We start from the raw sequence: 26,445 nt of genomic DNA, 5'->3' as shown, positions 1-26,445 counted from the left end.
ATCACCCTGGGAAAATCCTCTTCGGTCGCTGTTCACCCTGACCCCAAAGTCCTTTTCTGAATCAGTGCTTTCCAGTAAACAGACTTTAAAAAGAATCAATTGCTCTGAACAGCTAGAACAGAGGAGAGAAGCTGTGAATACATATTGGTTTTAAAGAGGAGCAATTAAAGAGACTGAACTTTAATATAATATTGTGTATTTGGTAGATCTGAATCAACATAACAGTGACTCGTCCGTGTCAATGGTTTTGCAGTAGCCATTGGATGTTCAACATGAAAAGGTTAATAAAGATGTAGGCACTGTTGTCCCTGTTGATTGCTGCCCTTATTCTCTTTAACAGAGCTCGCTGGTGTCGGACAACTCCCGATTTAGCTGAAGAGTAATCGCCTCATTTTCTTAGCCCAGAGTCACTGCATGTCCCACACAGAATCTAAAAAATCACTTTGGAAAGTTGTTTTAGTACAGTGGGGTGTACTTAATGGGCAGAATTGAGCCAACTAGTCTCATAACCAGCTGCTGAAATGCTTGACAATTACCTTAAAGTGTTACCAAGGAGCCTAAGGGAGTTAAGCACTCAGTTCACATTGAGTTTTAATGGGATTTGGGTGTTTGACTTCGAAATCGCTAGCTGAAAATGGAAGTAAAAATCTGCTTTTGGGGAGTCAGTCCTATTTCTTGAGCACTAGAATAATCCTGCTGCAACTTTGTGGGTTCCCAAGAGCTTTGTTAAAGGAAAGCACCCGTGCTCGTAGGTGTTTTCTGTCCTTTCTCTTCGTTAAGAACGGGGCAATAAGCTGTTTGAAAAATGGTCAAGAATAACTGTCTATAGTGGATCACTATATTTCTCTTTGTGAACACTAAGACCTTATCTGCTCAAGGAAAGGTTTGCCAGTACAGCTGTTGGGGTAAATCCTCTGCGTGGAGATGCAGCTTATAAAAGTTCTTTTGCTGGTATAACTATACCCCTTCCCCAAACTACATTGCATCATCAGAAGGACTTTGCTGCATTGACACTGGGGCTTTTTCTGGCGGTTAGGAGCATAGGGTTTTTTTCATACTTAACCAACATAGTTATGCTGGTAAAATGAGATCCACACATGCTTATCTCTGACCATGGATTTCAGACTGAGCTACATCAAAGTGAAGTGCTCAGCTGGTACTATTTCGATTCTGCTAAATACCTAAGTAGGCTTTCTGTGAGACTGGCCTGCTTCCCTGCCTCAGATGCCAGGGCTCAAGAACGGCCCTTTGCACTGTGATATTTATTCACATTTTATCGCCTGAAAATTGCTTAAATGAAGTGCTTTCCAGGAGCCACATGTTAAGCCACATCTTGCTGCTGGTGAAATAACTGGCTGCTTTCTCGGAGGTGGAGTCTATGGAGAGTGGCCGCATCTCTGCGTACAAATTCTGAATGATTTTTAATGTAAGGATCTCTGTGCAAGCTTACATATCCAGAGAACCTTGTGTACACTGTGAACAATTCATGGAAGAGTCAAACTTAATAAGAATAGAAAATAAAAACACATACCTCCCCACTCCCGTGTTTTAGCCTCTTTTTGGCAGAGGATGTTGTGAAGGACAAGATTAGAACAGGGGTCAAAAAAGAACTAGATAGGTTCATGGAGGATAGGTCCATCAAAGGCTATTAGCCAGGATGGGCAGGGATGGTGTCCCTAGCCTGTACGCCAGAAGCTGGGGATGGATGACTTGGTGATTACCTGTTCTGTTCATTCCCTCTGGGACACCTGGCAGGAAGACAGGATATTGGGCTAGATGGACCTTTCGTCTGACCCATATGGCCGTTCTTATGTTCTAACTGTGCTATACCCATGTCTTAGCCCAGTGTCTGAAATTTCAGAGGATAAAACCCACTACTCAGCATGAATATAGTCCATAGCCACGTATAATGGCAAATAAATATATAAATAAAAATATATAAATAAATACATATATTTTATATATATATAATGAAAACTAGCATTAATGTAATGTGATCTTTTAGAATTTCAGTCTGTAGGGGTGATACATTGTTGGAAAACGGTACCATTTGATTATGTTGGTAGGTCAAATTCTGCCTTGAACTTACCTCTGTGAAACGCCCATTGACTAGTGGGACTGTATGGGTGAACTAAACGGGATTGCTTCCAAGGGCGTTGGTGCAAATTGCCACAGGCATGTCATTGGAGTGGAAGGTCTCTGTCTCTCTCGGGCTTGGTCTGTGCTATGAAGCTCTGCTAGCAGAGCTATAGCTGGTTAGGAGTGTGGAAAAATTCACACACACCCCACACAACAGAGCTGTCGGCACACCCAGGCAGGAAGAAGAGTGCTTTCGCCGGCATAGCTAACGTCGGGTGGGGCAGTGGTGTTGGGACTGCATCGACAGAAGCGTCTGCAGTAAGGGGCTCTGCCAGCCTAGCACACACTCCGTGGAGCACAACACACTAGCAGTGCCATGAGGCAGCGTGGTGGCCTTCTGCAGCTGAAAAGCAGGTGCACTCCTGGCCTCGAACGTCACAGTCCCTTATTGCTGGTTTTCGGGGACCTAACCTCTTGGCGACAGCAAACGTGAATGGAGAAGAGAGCCCGTGCTCGCATTTCATGCTGTTGGATCCGTTTGTGACGATTCCAGGATCATCTCTCAGATGGTTTGTTGAGGCCCAGCATCCTGCAGCAGAACGTTCTTCCAGTAACACCCCCGCTACATCTGGTAGCCAGAAGGAATTAAGCAAATGGCAATCCTGCAGGGCAGCGATGTTGTACCTGGTGGTGGGAGTGTGGGTCTGGGAGTGGGGAGTGTTGTATTCCCAGCACTGCCTCTTCACCCCTCCATTCCTGCTTCCACACCTGCAAAATGGGGGTGATCGGTAGCCGCCTGCACCATGGCTGTGATTGTTCAGGGCCGTGGAAGGGCCAAGTATTTATAATTGAGTGGAAGCCCAAGGTACATGCCTGGCTTGGTTAAACACTGCGTTCTGCGTGGTTTGGAAGGGAGCTCAGCGCCTTTCCACAGCCAGGGTCTGGGCTGTGCGAATGTGCTTTTGCGATCGGGAGGAATTTCAGCCCTGTGTAGGAACAGATCCACTGAGTAATAATAGCCCCCAGCACTTACCATATATAGACCTCTCCTCCATTGGCTAAGCACTGTGCAAGCCCTGACTAATGAATCCTTGCGACATCCCCCTGTGCTGAGCTCCTGGGAAAACCTGGCCCCAGTTGTGGGAGCTGAACTTTTTGGAAAAGCTGTGGCCTGACCCAAAGCCTGCTGGAGTTGTGGGGGGGGGTCGGGGGTCTCTTTCAACTTCGGTGTGCTCTGCACTGGGCCCTGGGTGCTGTCTTGCTCTTCCCTCACCCCAGGGCTTTTAGAAACCTCCCCCGACAGGTGGTCCCTCTACCCTTGGCAGGAGAGAGGTTTAAGGACACTTGGCACAGGAGAGGGGGAGAGCAGGTCGTCCTTTATAGTGCTAAAGGCCAGGAGAGCCCATTAGATGGGCTAGTCTGACCCCCTCGGAGCACAGGCCATGCAGGGGCCTGCAGCAGCCTCTCTCCGACTGAAGACGGGTGGAGGGCGAGGCGCAGACAGCGGTGGGGAAAGGCTGGTGGTTTCCTTCCTATGTCCCCGGGGCACTTGGTGCTGCCTCCCCCCTTTCCCTGGCTGTCCTGGAGAGCTGTCCCCCCCTTGGAACAGTCTGCTGGCGCGTTATCCCTAAGGCGGGGGCTGGGTCTGTTTGCCACCATCCAGCCCTGGGCAGCTGGAGGTGAAATAAAGCATGCTGAGCCAGGAACTTGCTCGGCAGCACCCCGGGGTGGAGGCTGTTGTGCCCCAGTCTGTCTTTAAAACTCTGGACAGTGGATCTGCTTTAATACTTCGCTGTTGCCCCTGATTTTGCTTTTTCGGTGCCAAGTAACAGCTCCTTAGCTGTGCGGCGCTAGCAGGAGGAGCTCAGTGGCTTCCCAGTGTTGCCGGTTCAGCCGCAGAACATGGTGACAGCTGGTAGCCGGAAGGATGGCCCAGTAGTTAGGGCAGTAGCCTGTGGCTTAGGAGATTGGGGTTCAATTCCCTCCTCTGACACAGACTTCCTGTGTGAGCCTGGGCAAGTCACTTGTTCTGTCTCTGCTACTCTTCCCCATGGGGATATTAGCCCTGCCCTGCCTCACAGGGGAATGGTGAGATGCTCAGAAATTGTGCAAATGTCTAAGAGCAATAGACTAACAGGTGGTACAATAGATCATAACCCCACATGGAAACCTAACTTTAAAAAAAAATGGTTACTGGTTTCCTGCCTCTCAGAAGCAGCAGGCCAGTTGCAGGCTGCTGCTTTGATCCCAAGAGCAGGCACTGACCGGTGTCTCTTGATTTTCTTCTAACAGGTGCTGACAAAGAGAGGGAAAGACTACATCTTAAAGCACATTCCAAACATGCACAAAGATCAGTTTGCACTCACGGCCTCCGAAGCACATCTTAAATATATTAAGGAGGCCGTCCAGCTGGATGATGTCGCTGTTCATTACTACAGATTGTATAAGGTAAGAGAGGGTGGCAAATCTGCAGGGCAAACGATATGTTTTTCATTTGGGGTGCTTTTTATTAAAAAGGACAGCTGCTGAATAATTTCTAGCATGCTTTGGGAAGTGCTGCATTTGAGATGTCACTTGATCATTATCATGGTTCAGTCTTAGAGGCAGATCAGTGATGCATTTACCTTCAAGAGGCCGGATATTGCTGCTTTTTATAGTGCTTTTATTTTTAAAAGTTAAGAGGAGACCAGATGAAAAGCAGGCATAATATACCGATGGGATGGGTGAGCTGGATGCTGCGTAGCATACAAGATTTCTGGGGTAATTTCTCATCCTCCCATGACAAATTTACATTTCTTTCCTCCTGGGAATGAAGCAATTTGTTTGATACAGCCTGATGTTTCACAAGACGTTTTGTAATAGTCCTCACATTAAAGAGAAGAAGTTTGTCTGCTGGAGAGCCGAGTAACAGCAAACTACAAATACAGATATGATGAATTATTAAAGAGGATTCGAATGCTGAATACTATGGAGATGGCATCTGGCTGGAAACAGCTGCGAGATTTATTTTTCCATGTTGTCTGTGCTTGAAATGACCTACTTTTGCTTACCCTCTTTTTCGCTCAATGGGTGAAATAGGAAAGCAGCGTGTATTTTTCCTCCATGTCTCTCTTCCTTTCCCCCCCGGAGCATTAATAAACACCACCCAGTTGCGCTTCAACAGAGGCCGGCATTAGCTCTGACAGAACCATTCCTAATACTGCTGTGTTAACACACAAGCCATGATTCTCTTCTTGCTTATGCAGCCGTAAATCAGGAGTAACTCCGTGAAATGCAGTTACAATGATCTAAAGCCAAGTTAAATGATTGTTCACCTAGGCTCCGATTCAACAGAACACTGACGTGTGCCTAGGCACGTACTTAACCTTAAGCAAGTGCTCTGCCGAAATCAGGGGTCACTTCACTGAAGTCACTGGACCTGAACTGTTCAATTGAGTTGTTAAGTCTTTTTATTGCACTGTTGTTCCAAATCCCCACCTGGGCCTGATTCTGCTCCCGTTGAAGTCCATGGCAAAAGCCCCGTTGACTCCCTTGCAGTGTCAAGCCCCTTTTGTAAATCGGCAACATTCCACTGCCTTCAGTAGAGCCATGCCTACTTCCACCGGCTGCACAGCTGGCCTGTTGCTGGGATAAAAGGATTTCTCCAATGTCTCCAATGATGGGTTCTTGGGGGCAGTTCTCCTCTCGTCAGCATTCTCCTGCCTGTAAGAGGATTCAGTACGTGTCAATCGTTGGAGCATTTGAAATAATGGCCCAGATTATGCACTGTTACATGCCTGGTTTTGGCTTTGCCATGTGAATGTTGGGGGTTGTGGGAGGGGGGGAACCCTTCCCAAATTCCCATCTCTTTAATGAATCTCAAATCCTCCGTTAGAATGGTAGGGATGGCTCCGCTGTCAGAGCGCTCTGTGTTTGGGGCAAACTCACATCTGGAGCCTCTTACTTTCACTTGAACTCAGGCACATGGGTGTGATGATTACCTGATTTTTGCCTTAGGGCTGGATCATCACTACCCTGCCATTCCCATTCCTCCTCCGCTAAGATAGTGACTTCTGGCTACTCACCTGGTACCCCCTGTTGGGTACAAGTAAGCTGAGAGGGGGCCCCCCATCCCCTTCCATCCATACTCACTGACCAGAATAGCTGGCCAGGTGAATGGGGGTTGGGAGGGGTAACTTGATCCTCCCACCACAGCAAAGGGAAGCCATGGAGGATCCCAGTATCTCGGTCTGCTCCTGGGGCGCTACAGTGATGCACCAGCCCTTACACAGCGCACATTGTAGAGTCATGATCCAGCCCTGGATGCCTGTAACAGTAACTATTCTCAAGCCACGGTCTTTGTGAAACCCTTACGGATGATGCCCAATAATGACATCACACACCTTCCAACACCGGTGTTTGCCTGGATGGATAATGCCTAATGTGTCTTGAATGTCCAGGGTTAACATGCATCAGAGGGTTTTCCAGCCCTGCCTCTGCATGCTCTCCTTCCCTCTTAAGTTTTTGTCTAAACATCAGACAATGGATCGTCTTTAAAAATAAAGACAATTGAGCTTCTCTTTTAAAACGTCTTCTGCAGAAACCTAAAGGTTTTTACGGCCCCTCTTCCAGAACTGTCTTTAATTTCTGTCACTTTTCTGTGAGTCCTATTTTTGGGGGTCTGAGTTAAGAAGTTTGCTTAGATTTATTTACATAAAGTGCTTCAAATAAACCCAGCAATTGATGTGCATTTTTAATGACATAACATCTAGTATAGAATATTTGAGACACTGTTTGTTACTGCACAGCAGATGGAAGTGATTTAGAGAAGATACCTACACAGTAGGAGTAGATTTATACACTGTAGATCTTTCAAACACATCCAGTTTTTGGAACAGATGCAGTAGGCTTAAGTGATACAGGAACTTGTGCGATCTTTGTCTCCAGGTTTCAAAATCTTTCCTGGTAGCAAATGGGAATGCAAAAGTGTTGGCTCAGAAATGCAGAGGAGTTGGGCTTAATATATTGCTATAGAAATCGAAACTAGAAAATGTTTGGGTGGCTTTGACAGGGAGTGTAATAGAATTCTTGATGGGGGTTCTCATGCCTGTATCTGAGAATCGCAGCGCTGTCAAAACTGTGTGTGTGTATCACCAATTCTAGACCGTGTTGTTTATATATAAAATCTCTCTCTCTTTCTCACATTTGTTTGATAGTGCTGTGCTTTTATTTATATCTGTATGAGCCTGATTGTTCAGACATGCCAAGCACCTGCAACTCCATTTGCAGTCGGGAGGAGCAGCGGGTGCCCAGTACCTCCAATAACTCTCACCCAAATCCTTTTTACGTATTGTATCCAAGAAGCATGAGCCATCCACATGCAATTATTAAACAGCATAATGCTACAGTTATTTCCCACAAAATGACAGCCTCTGCTATTGCCTTTCTTCTCTTCAGGGATCTACTGTATGATCTTTATTTTATATTGAAAATTATTTACTAAAAGCACTGTGGATTTTTTTAGGACAAAAGGGAAATCGAAGCCTCGTTAACCCTTGGGTTGACAACACGGGGCATACAGATCTTTCAGGTACGTAGCTAAATGTATCCATCAGCCAATTTTTGCTCTCATTTATGCTCTTATATCTTGAGCAATTCTCACTGAAATCAGGCTGTCTGAAATGAAAATAGTGATACATTTTCCTCACCTGATGACCTCAGGTTTCATGGTCAAGAATTAGTGGCTTTTGCTTCACCAGTAGAAGTTGGCCATTTTGACTCCTGCTTATTTTTTAATCATTTCTTTTAAAATCAGAAGTTTCTCAAATACTTTTGAAATTCAACAATCACTGTTTGGGTCAATCATCTAGTAAAAATTAACTGTTAGACACTAACTGTGCTAGAAATGTGCTAAACTGCTAGCCAGTGCCCCAAGGATTGAACTGAGGAATCTCCAGAGCCAACAGCATGAACTAAAGAGTCACAGCTCCCTAGCTGAGATCTGTAACACGGAGGGGAACCTGCAAGACACGCACACGCCAGTAGGTATCATCAACAATTTGCAGTGTATTACAGCACTTGAATTTGCACAGACAAACGTCTTCCTGAGCAAATTGCTAAAGGGTGCAAATATTATTAATTGCTTTGACTCTGCTAGATGTCAGCTACAGAAAAGTCATTCAGCAGAATCCTCTTCTCTGAGCTGCACTTTGGATCTGTGTTGGATATTCTGCATGCATTCCAGAGGCTGAGTTTTCATTGATGTCATTGGGATTGGCAGGCAATGAATGAATGCAGAATAACCTATGTGCATCACAGAGAATTTTTTCCTTTTGGATGGCTTCATGAAACTTAAGCCATGTCTACACTAGAGACCTTACAGGACAGTGCTTCAAAATTTGAACGTGCGGGTGAAAGATGTTATCAGCTGTGTTCAGCTTGTTCATAAGTCAGTAAAAGTGATGAATCTGTCTCAGGATTCTTAAACCCCATTCTCTGTGTGCAATTTGTTTCTCAGAATTTAAATGAAGAAAGACAGTTGCTTTATGACTTCCCCTGGACAAACGTGGGAAAACTTGTATTTGTGGTGAGTACAGAACAATCAGGGGTTCGTAACATATGATCTTTCTTTTTTAACAGTGATGTTTCTTCCTATCTTTCATCAGCTTCCCTTTGACCTGCAAACTGCCTATAAGAACATTAGAATGGCCATAGTGGGTCAGATCAGTAGTCCACCTGGCCCAGTATGTGTCTTCCGACAGCGGCCAATACTTGACACTTCAGAGGCAATGCAGAGAACAGGGGTATTTATCGAGTGATCCATCTTCTGTCATCCCCTCCCAGCTTCTGGCAGTCAAAGGTTTAGGACACTCAGAGCATGGGGTTGTGTTCCTGATCATCTTGGCTGATAGCCATTGATGGACCTGTCCCCCATGAACTTATCTAATTCTTTTTTGAGCCCGGTTATACTTTTGGCCTTCACAACGTCCCCTGGCAATGAGTTCCACAGATTGCCTGTGCGTTATGTGAAAAAATACTTCCTTTTGTTTGTTTTAAACCTGCTGCCTATAAATTTCATTGGGTGACCCCTGGTTCTTGTGGTATGTGAAGGGATAAATAGCACTCCCCTAGTCATTTTCTCCACGCCATACATGACTGTATAGACCTCTGCCATATCCACCTTTCGTTGTCTCTTTTCCAAGCTGACCAGTCCCAGTCTTTCTAATCTCTCCTCATATGGAAGCTGTTCTGTACCCCCTAATCATTTTTGCTTCCCTTTGCTGTACCGTTTCCAATTCAAATGTATCTTTTTTTGAAATGGGGCAACCAGAATTGCACACTGTATTCGAAGTGTGGGCATACTGTGGACTTATATAGTGTCATTATGACAGTTTGTCTTATTATCCATCCCTTTCCTAATGGTTCCTAGCATTCTGTTCAGTTTTTTGACTGCCGCTGCAGATTGAGCAGATGTTTTCACTGAACTGTCTACAATGACTCCAAGATTTTCTGAGAGTGGCAACAGCTCGTTTAGATGCCATCGTTTTATATGTATAGTTGGAATTATGTTTTCCAATGTGCATTGCTTTGCATTTATCAACGTTGAATTTCATCTGCCATTTTGTTGCCCAGTCACCCAGTTTTATGAGATCCCTTTGTAACTCCTCGCAGTCAGCTTTGTACTTAACTGTATATCTTACAAATCTGTGACTGTCATATAGCCAGATTCTGATCTGTTACATACATGTAACAACACTGAAGACAACCCCTTTCAAAAACCTGAAAACAGTGGAATTACTCCCTGTAATACACCAGTGTATCAGAACCTCGTACAGAAAAAGGCAAATGTTACAGTGCTCTTAGGACAGGGAAGTGAGACTACAAGCTGGGTTGTTATCTGGTGGGTTGTAACAATAGTTTCCAAGCCATGAAGGAGCTGGCTGAGCTGGGTGGGAGTCCTGAATATTTTAGACTTAAGATTTTGTGTTCACAATGGCCAAAATGTTCAGAGGCCGGGTACTCAGCATTGCTGAAAAACAGGCTCTTTAAGGTGTCACAGATTTGGCACCTAAACACTGAGAAACTCCAAATCTCTAGCTACTTTTGACATTTTTGCCCAGATACATTTTTGAGGAATACTGCTTCATGGAAACACAATAGCCTGCAAAGTCCTTCATACCTTTTATTAAGCTCTAAGATCATAGATACACTCTGCACCTGATTGGAAAAAGTCTGTTTCCTTTAGCCTCTTCTGGGTTTTTTTAGCCCACCCCCCACTCTGCACTCTAGACCTAGCAACAGCAAGAAGCTAAATCTCAAGTGTGAACTCATTTTGAATTGGAGAGCAATAACGAAATGTTGCTGTGAGGAAAATCAATATGAATAGTCCTGGTTTGATTCTTTTTCCCCATAATGGTACAGGTATGAAAGCAGTTTTAGAAACTCTGCTTTCCTGAAAATTTGCTAGAATCTCTTCCAATCCATCAAGTTGCTTGGTTGCTGGGTATTTAAATGTGAGCATCTTAAAGTCAATACAATGTACAGTCAACCTGTGGAACTCATTGTCAGGAGATGTTGTGAAGGCCAAAACTGTAACAGGGTTCCAAAAAGAACTAGATACATTCCTGGAGGATAGGTCCATCAATGGCTATTAGCCAAGATGGGCAGGGATAAAACCCGATTCTCTGAGTGTCCCTAGCCCCTGTTTGCCAGAAGTTGGGCGTGGGTGATGGGATGGATCACTTGACTGCCTGTTCTGTTATTCTCTGTGAAGCACCTGGCATTGACCATTGTCGGAAGACAGGATCCTGCGCTAGATGGACCATTGGCCTGACCCAGTATGGCTGTTCTTATGGTCTTAGTAAAGGGGGAAATAATTCATCCAGAGTAACTCATCTGTTATTTCCTTTAGATCATTACAGCTAAAGCACCAAATAGAATGTACAGGTTGGGAACTTGTTAAACCAGGGCCCACTCTTATTGGAATCACTGGCAAAGCTCGCCATCACACCAAAGAGAGCAGAGTTGGTGCTAGAAAGATTCATAGATGTTAAGCCCGGAAGAGACCATTATAATCCTCTTGTCTAACCTCCTGCCTGACACAGGAGCATTAAGCATTGTTTGTGTATTAAATTGTGTAAATGCATCTGTTTGTTCTCCTGCTGAAGTGTCTCGTGCACTTACTACTTTCCCCCCTGTGAAACTGAATAATTAACTGAAGCCAAACCTCTTGCCCGGTCTTGCCATGGGAACCTGCCAGCCCTGACACTGGGCATGGATTTTGGCAGTATTGTGTAATGCAGAGCAAACCGTGTTTGTTTCCTATGTTTGTCTCACTGCAAAACAATGTGCCCTGGGGTAACTGATTGTTCTGCTCGTAACTTCAAGGAGTCTTCTTAAATAGAGCAAATTCCCACCATTCCCTCGAAGCTCCCTTTACCTTTCACAAGGGAACAGAGTAATCGGTCTCTGTATTCCAGGCTGGACGCCTCCCTTTACAAACCTTTGCAGTGCAGATACTGATATTTCCTCCTTGCTCCGCACAGGGTAAGAAATTTGAGATTTTGCCGGATGGTTTGCCATCAGCCCGGAAACTCATCTACTATACAGGCTGTCCCATGCGCTCCAGGCACCTCCTGCAGCTTCTCAGCAATAGCCATCGCCTCTACATGAATCTGCAGCCGATCCTGCGGCATGTCCGGAAACTTGAGGAGAATGAAGGTACTCGGCTGTTTTTTAATCGGACTAGACTGTGTTTTACTGCTCCCCCCTTCCTCCCCCGCAGCTTACAACAGTCTGACTCCGAACAGTGGAGCTGCAACCTCTCGTCTGGCTTGAGCTGCTGTCTAGAGCTGGGTGGAGAAAGGCTATTCCAGGTCATGGAGGGAAACCAAGAATTTCAAAATTCTCCATGAAAGTGGATGGAGTCCCTCGGGGTAGGCCCAGAGCCGCCCCCTTCCCCCCAGCCGCAGGACAGTCCACCTGGTGGGCAGGCCCAGAGCCCAGAGACCACCCAGCCCCGGGGCAGGCCCAGAGGTGACCCAGAGCCACAGACCCTGGAATCCCTGGGGTCGCCAGCCCTGCGGCATTCCAGCTGGCAGGGTTTCAGTGGGTTCTTGGGAGAAATCGGACCACATGTCAGAAACATTCTCATTTCCCTGAACTGGCAAATTCCGATGAGAACAGTGTTTCCTCGGACCCTTTCTGACCAGCTCTCCTGCTGCCCGCGGCTGCAGTTTCCTCCCCTGTGGCCTCTAGCAAGGGTTCGTGTCAGGACTGAATTGGCGCGGTGGGGGCACTGCCATCCGTGCCAGGCCCCAGCATCTGCTCCTGCAGCACCCATGCTCCTCGGCACGCTGTAGGCATGAGCAGGCCCTACTGGCCTTGCTCCTGTGGTTTCCCACTCCGGCTCGCGCGCCGTACGGTTTGTGTGCGCAGGTTTCTGAACGAGTTCCCACCCGCGCTCGGAGGAGGGACTTGGACTGTGGGCTGTTGGGACGGGCAGCTCCCCACCTCCTGGTGCTCTTGAAATCAGGGGAAGTTTCAGCCCCGGCTGTTAGTATCAAAGGGGCAAACCCCTCCCTGTGGCCGTGTGAGGGCCAAAAGCAGGAAGAAATGCCATCTCCCCATGGTGCCACAAGGCTAGGAAGTGCAGAGGGAATCCGGAGCCAAGGAGACAAGCCCCACAACAGAGATCAGACACCATGGCGATGGGCACGGTCTAGGAGAGCGTGGAGGCAGAGCCTGAGAGTAGGCTGGGAGAGTGCAGGTGGCATAGCCAGTGTGGGTCATGTGAGTCCCCAAGCCGTGGGTTATGGTGGGGGATCAGAGCTACTGCCCTTCTATACCCCATGGGGGTGACGCTGGCCGGCTTGCACAGCAGATAGACAGATTGGGGCTGGAGATTCAGCCCCACTCCCTGCACCGTTGCGTGCCCAGAGCCGTTTCCCTGGACTCCATGCTGTTTGCCAGCAGTGGGACCAAATTGCAGAGAGCTGTGTGTAGAAATGCATGAGCCTTTGCTGTTCAGCAGATAGCATTGGCAGGGCGTAGTCAAGTTCGCAGTTCCAGCATGAGAAGGGCAACTGATCTCCATGTGTCACGGCCTGAGTTCCCCAGTGCACTCAGCCTCTGGCCTGCCGCACCGCTTTTTCCAGCGAAAGGCAGCCAGGCAAGGAACCGGGCTTTGCCCTGAAACTCAGCCTGCCTTCAGTTTCCCCAATCCTGAAGTCACGTCCGCGCGAATGGTTTGAATTTACCCTGGCACACTGTGGTGCCACTAAAAGTCCCTTCCACCTCCACCCAAGGGGCTGTCTGGGGACCCGTGTTGTGCAGCGTGTTCCCAGTCAGAGCCTGGCCGGACGCAGCCTGCAGCTCACTTAGATCAAGAATGTGTTCCCTGCGGGAAATCTGCATGCCGTTGTTTGTGTGGGCTGAGCGTCAGCAGACCAGGCTGGGTGATAACCACGCTGTAGACAGATGCTGGTCTACTGATAAGGCCCCTGGCCATCGGAGGAGTCAGGAGGAGGCCCTGTGCTGCGATAAACACAACCACAATTAGATAGCTGCACTGCATCAATAAGGCCTGACTGGGCCTTAATGCGCTGCAGGGTGGGATTGTGCATCAGGGTCCCGGGATTACAGGGGAGGGTGCACCCTGCATGGTCCTGTGTAGCTGGTATTTCACAGGCTGGGGGTGGGGCTGGTTCTGGCTCCATCTCCCTCTCCTGGCCCCTCCTTGGGGATGGTCAGCTCCAGGGGTGCTGGGAGGGAGCAGTGTCAGTGATCCCTTGCACTGCGTGACCCAAGGCAGTCTATAACTACCAGGGAGGGCTCAGGCCCTGCCGGCGTTGGGGCTGTGCACCCCCTTGTGGGGGGAGGGAGAGAAAGGGGTGTCCGAATACAACCTCGGGAGGGAGTGCCCCTGCCATCGTGCCCGCGGGGCAGCCGGTCCCCACTTGTGTGCTCAGCCAGTTGCTCTGAGGGCCATGGCCCTGTCCCCGCACCGCTGACAGCTCAGGGGCTGCAGGGTTGCCTAGCAGCTGCCCAAAGGCAGGAGACACTGGGTGGGGAGGAGAGGGAACAAGCAGCTTCTTGTCCGCAGGCCCAATCTGGCCCAGGGTCAGTACGCATCCCGGGTGCGTTGGCACCCCTCGCAGCCCGCCAGGCTCCCATGGGGGAGTGACCATGCTGCTGGCTTGCCTTGCAGAGAAGAAGCAGTACCGGGAGTCTTACATCAGCGACACCGTGGACCTGGACATGGACCAGCTGGAGAAACGCTCCCGAGCCAGCGGGAGCAGCGCGGGCAGCGCCAAACACAAGCGCCTCTCGCGGCACTCCACGACCAGCCATAGCAGCTCCCACACCTCCGGCATCGAGGCGGACACCAAGCCCAGGGAGATGGGGCCGGAGGACAGCTTCTTGGGCACCGCTGTGCACCGCAAACTGAAAACCTGCAGCTCCATGACCAGCCACGGCAGCTCCCACACCTCCGGGGTGGAAAGCGGTGGGAAGGACCGGCTGGAGGAGGACTCTCAGGATGATGGTAAGCCGAGCGGATGGCTTCCGTTCCACGTGCGCTCTCTGCAGTCTGTCTCGCTGGCTGCTGAGTTGCAATAGATCTGGCACCAAACCGTCGGGGTTATTGCGTTCCACCCTGCACAGCTGAGCCTCTGAAATGGCTCTGCGTAGGAAAGAATAGATTTCTAGGTTAGACGGATACGTCGGTGCTGCTGGCTGCTCCAAGCAGCTCGTCCTCCTCAGTCTAGTACCCGAGCCTGAAATCGCTCGGGAGGATGCTGGAGACACCGGGGGAAAGAATCAGGGCTGTGCCGTGAGAATCCTGCGCCTTGCTGTTGCATCACAGCATCCAGTCAGAAGCAGTCATGGTGCTGAATATTGCTGGTAGGATGGAGTGCTGGCCAAAGACAGCCAGGAGGCAAATGATTTCCCCCGCGTGTCACCCCAGACATCCCTTTCCAGCATCACAATGTGGGTGATTGGGCCCCTGGGAGTCTGTCCGCACTGGAGCTTAGAGGTGGGTAGACAGACATGCTAGAGGGGAGCAAACTAGTGCACTAAAAACAGCAGTGTGGACATTGTGGCACAGGCAGTTGCCCGGGCTAGCTACCAGAGCTTGAATCCAGGCCGCTGGGCAAGCTTGGACTTGTGACCGCCCATACCACAGCGGTCACGCTGCTATTTTTAGCGCGCTAGCTTGAGCTGAGCTAGTGTGGGTCTGTCTACCCGGGCTAGGAACAACACCTGCCAGTTGCTGTGTGGATGTACCCTCAGCTCATTAGTGCAGCACCTAGCAACCATGTGGCTTAGACCTGTAGGTGCGACCGTGACACACATAACAGATGATCATTTTCTCAAGCATTTCTGCAGTCGTGACTGGCATTCAGTGCTGCTTTTTAGGACTCAAGAATTATCTTTATGCGGCAGCTGCTGGCCAGTAGGGACAAACCATTGTATAGCGCCGAGAGCCTCTGGATTTTTTTTCTGGCACTCTTTCCATGTTAGAAAATAATTCAATCTTTTCTTCCTCTTCGGCTTCAGAAATAGAAATGCTGGTGGATGACCCCCGGGAGCTGGAGCAGACAAATGAGTCACCCCTCGAGGTTAGCCCAGACATGTGTATCTACATCACTGAGGATATGCTGACATCACGGAAGTTTAACGGACACTCAGGTAAAATGCCACGGGGAAATGCCTGACCTTGCTTTCTATGATGGTGGGTGAAATCACTAAGAGCACATAGGTGAAAGTGCTGGGGATGAGAAGCAATTCGAAAAAGGGTCATCTTGACAAATGCCACAACAGAGCTGGAGTCAGATTTTTCAGGAGGTCTGATCCCCATGAATTTACCTTCAGGTGTGAGATAAAAGCACAAAGTGGGACAGTCTACTAGATTGCTTTTGGGGGAGGAGGTCAATAGCAGGATTTCCAGCTCCCTTCATCTCCTTTTCTTTGTGTGGCAGCATTGGGTTCGATGGTGCAAATGCCATTTTTAATTTTGAGTCAAGTGAAACTTGCGTAAGGCAACCACTCACGGGACCTGCAACGAGGAGTTTGCACAGTAGCAGTGGGTCAAACTAAAGATCAGATGAATGTGTACTGAAAACCATGGTGATGCTTTAAGATAAGGGATTGCCAGGAGTGGGAGGATCTTAAAAGCACATTTCACTTCGGTAGCTTGTAATATACGTAATTTTTTATCAGTACATCTAGGATGAAATTCACCTCTTTGCAGGGGGCCGGCAGAAAGTCTACATACCATATCACTTCAGTCCCACCTAATCCCTCCAAATAAAGCTTTATGCACACAGCATAATTTATGAATTTCATATAGAGTAAAAATAGACATACTGAGCCAAATTCAGTCCTAGTGTAAGCATCTCTCTCTCCTTTGGAGCTATTGGAAGTTTAGCCCACTTACACAATGCAGAATTCAGCCCAACAGAGCGTCCCAATTGTTTTTCTTGAGTCCAAGAGTTGAGGAACAAAACATGTCATATCCTCAGAACTTGAGGTGTGCGCTTGCCCAGCTCTGTTTCGTGCACAGCTCCCCGACTGCGTGTGTAATTTCAGTAATCCCGTGCAGATCCTGTCTATATGAACATGCACTTTACCATGGTGCAGACGCAAATAGTGGTGCAGATGCACATGTCCGGCGTTACGGAAAATCTGACCCGTTTACTTATGTAAAATGGGTTCTTAGGTGATGTGATCAGTTGAGCCAAAGGCTGTTTGTTTGGAGGATTTTACTTTTCTATGATCCATTCCCATTTTGAAGGACACCATCGACTTGAAATCTAGACCTTTTCAGAAATAAGTTGGAAGAAGATGCAGGCTCTGCACCTGCCCTGGAAGGCCTCTGGCAATCGCTGTCATTCTGCAATCCCATTTTCCTTTTATTAAATGGGGTTTTCACTCCTTTGTTGCTGGGTGACAGGCCCACAATTGAACGGAGATTTACTGACTATCCAGGGGGAATGGTGAAACTGACTCTATGCACAAGGCCACTAAAGGCACGTACTGGAAAAAATAGAGAGGAATCATCTCTTTCTCTAGTCTCTTGTAGCTGTAGCAGCTGTAGGTGTTGCTTGTAACAATTGCAGGTGAAACCTTGTCAGACAAAATTGTGATTTGTGTCTAAATATCCATTTAGTCTCTTAATTTGTGAGAGATTAAAAATGAATTCCGTTACTTTCAGAATGACTAGCACCAGTTCTAATGATCTTTACACAGTGCCCTTTCTTCTTTCATCTAGATAGAAAGTAAAACCTCTCTTGTAAACGGCACTGTTAAACTGACCTGCATGGTGGTTTTGCCATTTTGGCCTTCACTCCAAATGAAGATACTTTAGCACATTTTGTCTCCATTTTCATAGTTTCTTTCCTTGATCTCACTTCCCTTTCCCATCTTCACTCAAAGGACAAGAACGCTTCAGCACTTCTCCTCTGTCAGCTTCACCATTCTTTCAGCAGCACGTTGTCAGATGAAGGCCACCCTGCCCTCTAGAAAGACTGTGTCAGTGAACTGCCGCTATGCACTGGGGCCCTGACCCAGGCGTGTCGGGATTTGTACTTCAGATTTTTGCGGCACGCCTAGAAAAGGAGAAATTCCTATTCCTAAGTACTAATCACATTTCAGCTTCTCACTGGGTGCAGGAGGTTATGGGGAGGGTTTATAACTGCTAAAGATTAGATCGCTGTAATGGTTACAGTAACACCTGATGCATTCTTAAGGTGAGAAAACCGTGGACTGAAGTTTGTAGTTCCAGAACTGTAAAGTGAACACCGTTAGCCCATCAGCATATAGGGCCAGATCCTGAGCAGGTGTAAATCAGTGAAGCTCTGATGGAGTCTCCTGGCATTGTCATCCCAGTTTTCTCCCTCAGTCACAGGCCACCTATAAACCATAGGAGGAATCCTGGCCTCGCTGAAGTTGATGACAAAACTCCTACCAACCTCAGTGGAACCCTTCGCCTTGGGGCTCCGTTGGAGCATCAATATAGTGCCAGAATACAGAGGTTCATTCTTTTATTTTCTTACTTCAGGAATAATCAGAAATTGGCTTTGTTTACATTTTGCATAGGAGTTTATTAAAAGATACAGACTCAGTTTCGATTATCTCAGCTCTCGACTGTGGCCAGAGAAGCAACTCAAGGAGCCAAATTCGGAGGCAGGGAGTATCGTGAACTCTTTATACTTAGTTTCTCCACGTGCTTCTGAAATGCTCTCTGCTCCGCTGATGGGAGTCATATCTGCTGAGGAGCTGTAGAAAGACACAAGTTAAAGTGGGGCGGGAAAACCTCAGCCTCTTGCATCTTTCTTGTGGCCTTTTAATGTGTAACTGACAATTGCTTGGACCTACATACACAGTGACGTCCTGTGTGTAAGCAGAGGAGTCCAAGATTAATGTAAAGGGATCTAACATACTCAGCATCTCTGAATTTGGTCCTGTGTGCCTGAGGGAGGCTAAATTGGTGTAACATACATGTTGAAGAGACACCAGTGCAGACTCCCTCTAGATTAATTTATGAATATGGCCCCGAGTAACTAAAGAGGATCTCTTTTGATGTGACAAAAATGTTGATACCAAGTACTTCATCTGTGCAATTTTAAATGTGGCTTCCGTAAGGTAACTTAACCAGGCAGCAACGTATCCTGGCAACCCAGAAGGTGACTCTAAATCACTCCAGACTTTAGATCTGTTTCTTTCCTTGTTTCCTAATTCAGGGTTAATCGTAAAGGAAGTGAGCTCATCCACATCCAGCTCTTCAGAAACAGTGGTGAGACTTCGTGGTCAAAGCAGCGACTCGTTGCCTCAGGTATGCATGCATTGAGACTTCAGACATACGGCTAGATCTAAAGCAAATGACGTGTCTTGATTAGACATGGAAAAACCAATCTGGAGGGGGGGAAAAAAGCCATCCAGTACCTTGCTCCAAATTCATATGGGATTTCGGAGAGTTTGGGTAAATTTTAGCTTTGGGGGTGAAAAAACATTATATTTCCTTTTTGCAAACCTGGGCCTTTTGAAAGCAAACAGCAGGGAGAGCCTTTTCCCACTGCATTTCTCACCACGTCAGAAACAGGGAATGCTAGAAACCTTACAAGAACATCAGATCAAATCTCCAGATCCCAGACACTTTAATAGATTGGAATACACCAGCCCTATATCCCGGTGCTTTATCCAAACCAAACCCACAGCCCTTCTGAGGTAACTCATCACTAATCTTGATCCCGAATGTTGGTGTGTTACAATGCCCAGGAAAGTTTCCTTTGTCCAGAGACATACAGCAGTATGGGCTCCAACAATGTCACTTAATACCCCAGCATCACCCATATCCTGCTTTCAGTTTGTCTGCAGAGACGATTCCAGGGACCCCAGCGATGTAGCTATTACAGGAATGTCTGCTTGAGCTGGAAATTACACCTTCCGCTCCAGGAAATGACATGCGCTAACTCACAATGCTGGATCTGACTTGTTTGCTCTCCTGAATGACTGTACCAGACTAAGTTATCGCTGTCTAGAGATAGGTCCAAACCAAGATCCCAGATCTAGGGGTTATTTGAAATCCAACCCCACATCTGGATTTGAATTGGACAGCTGGCCCCTATCTTTATAATGGGTCCAAACACCTAAAGTGAGATCTTGACCCTACTGAAGTCAGTGGGGGTTTTGCCAGTGACTTTTTAGTAGGATCAGAATTTGACCCCTGAATTTTGCTGACTTGGCACCTAACTGCTGTTTTTGCCTTTAAAAATCTCCCCCTCAGTCCCTGGTCACATTCACCATATCTCTGTATATGTAATGGGAGAGTTATATTTAGGGTGAGCGAAGACCATCAAGTGCATAATGGCGCTGTCTGGCTGCCACACAGGTGCACCAGTGATGTAATTTTTAGATTGACAACTGATGCCTGCTAACGCTCCTCCTGTAATCTTCTCTTCCGTACAGACCGCCTGCAGAAAACCAAAGACTTCCTCCGACCGGCACAGCTTAAGCCTGGATGACATCCGGCTTTACCAAAAAGACTTCTTGCAGCTAGCGGACACTGCTCAGAGCTACACGTTTGGCTGTGGCCACGAACTGGATGAAGACGGTCTCTATTGTAACAGCTGCTTGGCTCAGCAGTGTATCAATATCCAGGACAGTTTCCCAGTCAAAAGAACGAGCAAATACCTCTCTTTGGATCTGACCCATGATGAAGTTCCAGAGTTCGTTGTTTAAGCTCCACAGCTGTATTGTGGCTGGACTGGCTACCTGCACTATTAGAAAGACTTGAAATCTATTGATATTTCCTTGAAATGTGTCTGGTGCCATATGGTTTTTCCTTCTGCCTACACACCTGGCCCTTTGCTACTACAAATCAAGGCTTTAGCTACCACTGCACTTTGAGTAGTACCCAGGCAGTAGGGATAGAGATTGTGTGGCATGACCAAGCCCTGTCTAGGTTAATCAGTCAGAGGGAGAGAGGAATTCTCTTTCTTATTTGGAAGTAGTTGGTGCAAAATACTGATGATCTTATTTCAGTTTGGAGAAGCACGACATCGTTTCTTTATTTAACCTAATCAAAGATAATCCTACGTTCTTATTCCTGCCTCAGGAAGGCTCTTGAGTCTGGTCGGGTTTGTCTTTTTTTGGTTTTGGGGATTTTTTTGTTTAGGTTTTTTTTTTTTTTCTTTTCCTAAAGATGCCATTGCCTCTTGTTGTATAGCCATCGCTTTAGCTTCTGTAGATGCTAAAAAGAAAACGTCACTCCCTTCGTTGTGTTCTGTCAGGCCAAAGAAATGTAAATATCCTAAATGCCAGTATCAAGAAGATGAGATTTAAGCAATAACTAGACAAGAAATGCTATGCACGTTCCTAATACCGTGGAAACCCGTGAGTTCAGTTGCAGTTGACGTATTGTGTGATCCCAGTTCTTCCAAAAATGTCCTTTGGAATCTGGTTCCAAACAGAGCTTTTGTTCAGCATTTTGTAAAGTTTACAAAAATCAGATTGATGTTACATGGGAACTTAGAAAGCTTCTAAACTTCGTCTTTATTTTAAAGAAAAATGAAAAATAACAGATCATATATAATGTAGCAATAATGTTTGCTGACCAAAGTACCTTAAATATATATAATATACATATATAAAATTCTATATATGTTTATATATGTTTGGATCTTTATAGACCCTTTTTATTTTTGTTCTAAAATACTTTTTATACCAAGAATATGCTTCCTTCCTTTAATAATACGTATAGACAATCGTTTTTTTGTTGTTTTTTCTAACACGAACTGTCTGGAAGGTGAAAAAATACTTTCCTGTTGCAAATAATATGTATGCAACTGCATTGTTAGCATGATTGTTTTCAGTTAACATAGTTTTGTTGTTCTTTTAAATAAGGCTTTCCACGCATCATTGAATACTTTACCATTTAAATAGTTCTGATGAAAGGAGGAAGATGTTCTATCAGAAATGCGACAGGTGCAGCTTTCGAGATGGAGTGTCCTAATGACATTAACATGAACAGGTGTCATGATAATTTTACAATCAGTAAATATGGGGCAAAGCATTACAGCAACTAATATTTACAGCACAATGCCTCTTTTTAAAGGACCTATTTTTAATTAGGATTTAGTATTTTACAGCCATAGTTTACCATATTTTGATTATATCATATTTTTAACTGGAAACTTTTCTTAACAAAATGGTTATTTTATAAATAAGGAGTGTGATATTTTTATAAGAAATGCGGGTGTGTTTTTGGTAAGAAAAAGGACTTTAGAGTTTTGGCGCAGGGCACAGTAATCAGTGTTATCGCGATACGGGAGACCGTGTTACAGAGCAAATAACGAACACTGCACAATTTGCTACAGCATTGCTGCCTGATGCATAGTTTTTTTGCTAGAAAATGTGCCAGGGTTTCCATAAACACTGGCTACTTTTCATCACTCTGCTGCCAAGTTTGTGAGGGCTTTACGTTGCCCGAGTGGGGGGAGAACATTCAGGACATATCAGTGAATGTTGCCCATTATGTATAATAACATCAGTGTTTGCATTGTGTGTAAGATATATGTAGCCAATTGCTGCCATGGTACTGTCTAGCCAGTGCAGGGAGAGTGAGCAGTGAAGCATGCAGGCGCATCAATAGGGGGCAGCATTCGGTGGCACCCAGCACCTCACTGCAGGGTGCTTTGCAATAGGATCACCCGCCACCTGCTGGCCAACGCTTCCTGCAGGTGATAGGAGATGCACCGATTAGCTGCGGAGCTAGACTCGCACCGCTATCCTCGAGACCATCCCTGGTGCCGGGCGTCTCTCTTGCTAGCAATGGAGAGGTTCTGCATCAGTTGAAAGCGGTTTTCCCTTCCACATCAGCACAAGCCAAAACTAGATCTAACTCGGCCATGTGCAAAGTCTCCAAGCTTTAAAAGTCCACCTCGCTGGCGCTGGAGTTTCTTCCCTCTCTGCTAAGTCACATTGAGTTCCTGCACAAAAGGTGATCCCCTCTTGCAGAACAAGCAGAATTTTCAGGTTCTAGGATTGTATCTCTGGGGATGACCACAGATCTGTATACATGGATGTGTTTGATATATACACTATATATACCCGCACACAGTGTCTATACAACATATATAATATACACAGCTATATCACATTGCAGTTATCAAAGTTCAACTGTCAAAAATGGAAAAGAAAAATTATTCTGAATTCACAGGGTCAGATTTTTTTTTCTTGCCAACTGATTGGATAAGCCAAGTTTCTGTTGTCAAAAGGATTGTACAAAATACCTGCTCCTCTGTCTGTTTATTCCCCAGTGGTGGTGTGCAATATGTAAGGTTTCCCTCCTACTCATCTTCACGCGTTCATTGTTGGCAAACCCGTTTTTCTTGAAATGGTATGTGCTGCGCGTTGGTATGACCCTGGCCAAACTGAAAATTGTAAAGCACCCATATCATTGAAGAGACCCCAACATGATATGAGCCCTATTTGTTCTTGTTATTTATTTTGTTAAAATATAGGGGGAAGAATGTAATTAAAGGATTAATTATGCAAATAGTGCTTTATGCCGTCGAGAAAGCGGGCTACTTTCAGTCCAGATCCTGCAATCCAGTCTGTACAAGACAAACCTTTTGCAATCATGCAGAGCCCTAAAATTGTTCATGGGTTTCCATGAGGGTCTGCTGATCTGGACCCAATTGTAGGATCGGGGCCTTTTGCTTTATACTCCAACCAAAAAGTCTGAAATCATTCATGTGGTTCTGCAGACATGGTGGTTTTGCTCAAGTTGTGTTCTACTTGGATTCATAAGTAGTTAACTTACATGAATAGACAGCATTGACCCATAACAAGACACGTCATTGCTTTTGTCATAATACTCATAATTTGTTGCAAATCGATCTTTGTAATGTGGGGTGCTGGCAGTTGAAAAGGCAATATCTTGTATTCTACACTTGGTACTAGAAAGCTGTATGATATAAAGTTATTTATTCTGCATCGGTTAGAAATCCCCAAATGGTCAACGTCCGGATTTGGTGTCTGTTGCCTTCTGACATTTACACTGATACGTTTGCAATAATGAGCTATATGCATGCACAAACTAAATAATCCTTTCTGTGAAAGGATCTTCCTGTCACGACCATACGAGAAAGGGAGTGTGCGTGTGGAAACATAGCGGAATTATTTTGTTACATTGAAGTTTATGTGCCTTCCATGGTACAGTTAGAAATTACAATAAAGTTACAGTTGTTTGCATTACTATGAGTCTTGACAATATAAAAAATGTTTTAACTAATTGTTGAAGTTTTGTGAGTTCTTCAATGAAAATATTCCAGCGAAATTATCCTTCATGCAAGAACGGATGAGGCCAATACTGGAATCCTGCATTCAGTTCTGGTGCCCACATTTTTAAAAGGATGTTGAAAAATGGAAGAGGGTGCAGAGAAGCTCCACAAAAATAGTTCTCAAAAAAAAAAATGCCTTACAGTGAGAGAGAGGGAGAGAGAGAGGAGACCTGATTACAAGGTATCAATAAAGTTCTGTAGCTGGTGTCATACAGGACATCAGACTAGATGATCCCAATGGTCCCTTCTGACCTTGGAATCCATGAAGATATTGGGCTCTAAAGGGTTCTGTAATCTAGCAGAGAGAGGCAAAGCAAGAACCAACAGCTGAATGGTAAAGCCAGACAAATTCAAAATAGAAATAAGGTCCAGCGTTTTTAACTGTGAGGGTGATTAACCACAGGAACAAGCTACCAAGGGAAGTGGTGGATTCTCCGTCCTGTGGTGTCTTCAAAATTGGATGTCTTCCTGGAAGAGATGCTTTAATCAAACACAAGTTATTGGGCTCAATAGAGGGTAACGGTGAAATTCTCTAGTCTGTCATACACGGAAGGTCAAATGAGAGGAGGTCTCTTCTAATCTTAAAATCTGTGAATCGTCTACAAAATCCTTTGGTGGTTACATCTGTGTAACATTGAGCTTCTTAAGAGTAGATATTTCCTTTGGCTTGCAGATTCCTTCTTCAGTAATTCTGATAGTCTGCTCTGACACTTGTGGGAGTGGGTAGGTTCCTTCAGATTGAACATAAATGACATTTCAACCAATCAAACATCTTATGCCAGTGCTGAGAACTCCTGGTGTATGATTTATTGAAGTACTCCCATCGCATCAGACAATGTCGGGGTGGGGTGCGGGGATGGCTTATGGGGTAGCAGGTGTGTTGTTGTGTGATGTACCCCATTTGATTGAGGAACAGAGAAATGTCTCCAGAGCAAAGGTCATTTAAGTAGAGGTCACCACAGCACCAGATGTATGCTGTGTCAGGTCAGCACTTCAGAAGGGGCAGATAGCCATAGGCCCAGTCATTGCTATCTGTGGTTCTTGGCCACATTACCACAGTGTCTCAGCACCTCACCATCTGTCATCCTCACAACTCCCCCTCTCCACGTGAGGAGGGCAAAACTATTATCCCCGTTGTCTAGGGAAACAGGCACAGACCAACTAAGGCCCAGATGCTCAAAGATACATTGGTGCCGAAGTCAACAGGATGGGAGTTAGGTGCTGAGAGACCTTTGAGGAGCTGGGCCTAAATCAAAGGACTTGCCAGAGGTCATGCAAGATGCCAGCAACAGAACAGGGATTTGAGCCCTCCTGAGGCCCAGGCTAGCGGTCTAACTGCGGCCTGACCACTCTGTCTGTATTGCTCTGTTTTAGTGTGTGTGCTCCTTTCTTCCACAGACTGAGAACAATGCTCCATGCCCCTTGAACAGCCGCCGGCACCCGTGCTGGGTGAGGGTAGGGGTGCCCCGCAGCAGCCGGGACACCACGCTGGATTGGAGAGCAGTGCCCTGTCCAACACGTGTGTGAACGCTCCCTAGGGATACCACGGAATTCCACCAGCGGGCGTATCCTCCAGGGAAACCTGCAGGAGGAGGGCTGAGGGCAGCCCCCCCTTTCAGGTCCCCCTCTTCAGGGGCCAGCATTCCTCCCTCCATGCAATGAGCCACAGCTCTGTCCCCAGACTGCTGATCCTCACAGACTGGCTGGCAGGCAGGCAGGCCTGTATGAACCAGGCCCCCCAGCCTCCATGCCCTACCCAGGGTTGTCACATCTCCCCCTCCACCTCTTGACGCAGCCTCAGTGGATCTGATTGCCTCCCTGGCCGTGTCTGGATCCTGCACCCTCCACAAAGCGAGGCCTTTGAGCTGCATTACTTTTCCTTAGGAAAAGGTAGGTTGCCAGTTGTCTGACCGACCCCTCCCTCCGCCCCACTGCGCCCTGATTGACCCTGGCCTGACTTCTCCGACACAACACTCAGCAAAGGTTGGAACAATGGACATCTTGTATTAAGAGTCTATGTAGGACAGAAAAATGAATATGATCCTGTTGTAGGGAATTCCTTGCACTGTTTTTTTTGTTTTGTTTTGTTTTTTAACTTCTTCTGCCATGTAAAGAAGATAGTTTATAAGAAATGATTATGCCGCATCTGGTGATGTCCAATAACTGAAAACTTGGCACCTACCTGTATATTCACGTGTGTGCACAAAAAAGCAACCTGATTTTCAGAGGTTTTTGTGGGTGCTCGGCACCCCTGAAAATCGACTTCGCTTTCTTAAGGTGCCCAACGGGGATGCCTGATTTTAGGTAGGGAGGTTTGAAAGGTTTTACCTTGATCCCTCTTGATAAATTACTAGGTTTCAATAGACCTTTATTGATTCTGTTGCAATGTTGTTTTTGGTTATCCCTGGAAAAAGTTTAGTTAAACATCTAGCTTGCATTTATGCAAAGAGCATTGCACAGATCAGATCCAATCAAACCATCAAATCTCACCATCGTTTTCTGCTGTGCGATGTTACCAGGCTCTAATCCCATTACAAGT

General features: G+C 46.4%; 1 protein-coding gene across 8 annotated transcripts in view; it reads left to right on the top strand.

Annotated features, from left to right (window-relative positions):
• Positions 1-23,857, top strand: part of FRMD6 (FERM domain containing 6) — a 105,458-nt gene extending 81,601 nt beyond the window's left edge. For all 8 annotated transcript variants that reach the window (XM_048852168.2, XM_048852169.2, XM_048852163.2 and 5 more), the window contains 8 exons: positions 4,372-4,527; positions 7,583-7,648; positions 8,576-8,644; positions 11,604-11,778; positions 14,267-14,602; positions 15,619-15,750; positions 18,804-18,895; positions 20,029-23,857. In XM_048852168.2, the coding sequence (XP_048708125.1) occupies positions 4,372-4,527; positions 7,583-7,648; positions 8,576-8,644; positions 11,604-11,778; positions 14,267-14,602; positions 15,619-15,750; positions 18,804-18,895; positions 20,029-20,301 (1,299 nt within the window). In that variant the 3' untranslated portion in view covers positions 20,302-23,857. The remainder of the gene's footprint in view (positions 1-4,371; positions 4,528-7,582; positions 7,649-8,575; positions 8,645-11,603; positions 11,779-14,266; positions 14,603-15,618; positions 15,751-18,803; positions 18,896-20,028) is intronic.
• The last annotated feature ends 2,588 nt before the right edge of the window (positions 23,858-26,445 follow it).

This window comes from Caretta caretta, chromosome 6 (genome assembly GCF_965140235.1).
Source record: "Caretta caretta isolate rCarCar2 chromosome 6, rCarCar1.hap1, whole genome shotgun sequence".
In the NCBI taxonomy this organism is placed as follows: domain Eukaryota; kingdom Metazoa; phylum Chordata; order Testudines; family Cheloniidae; genus Caretta; species Caretta caretta.
Note: the sequence above shows the minus strand (reverse complement) of the source record. Positions and strands in the feature narration are given on the sequence as shown.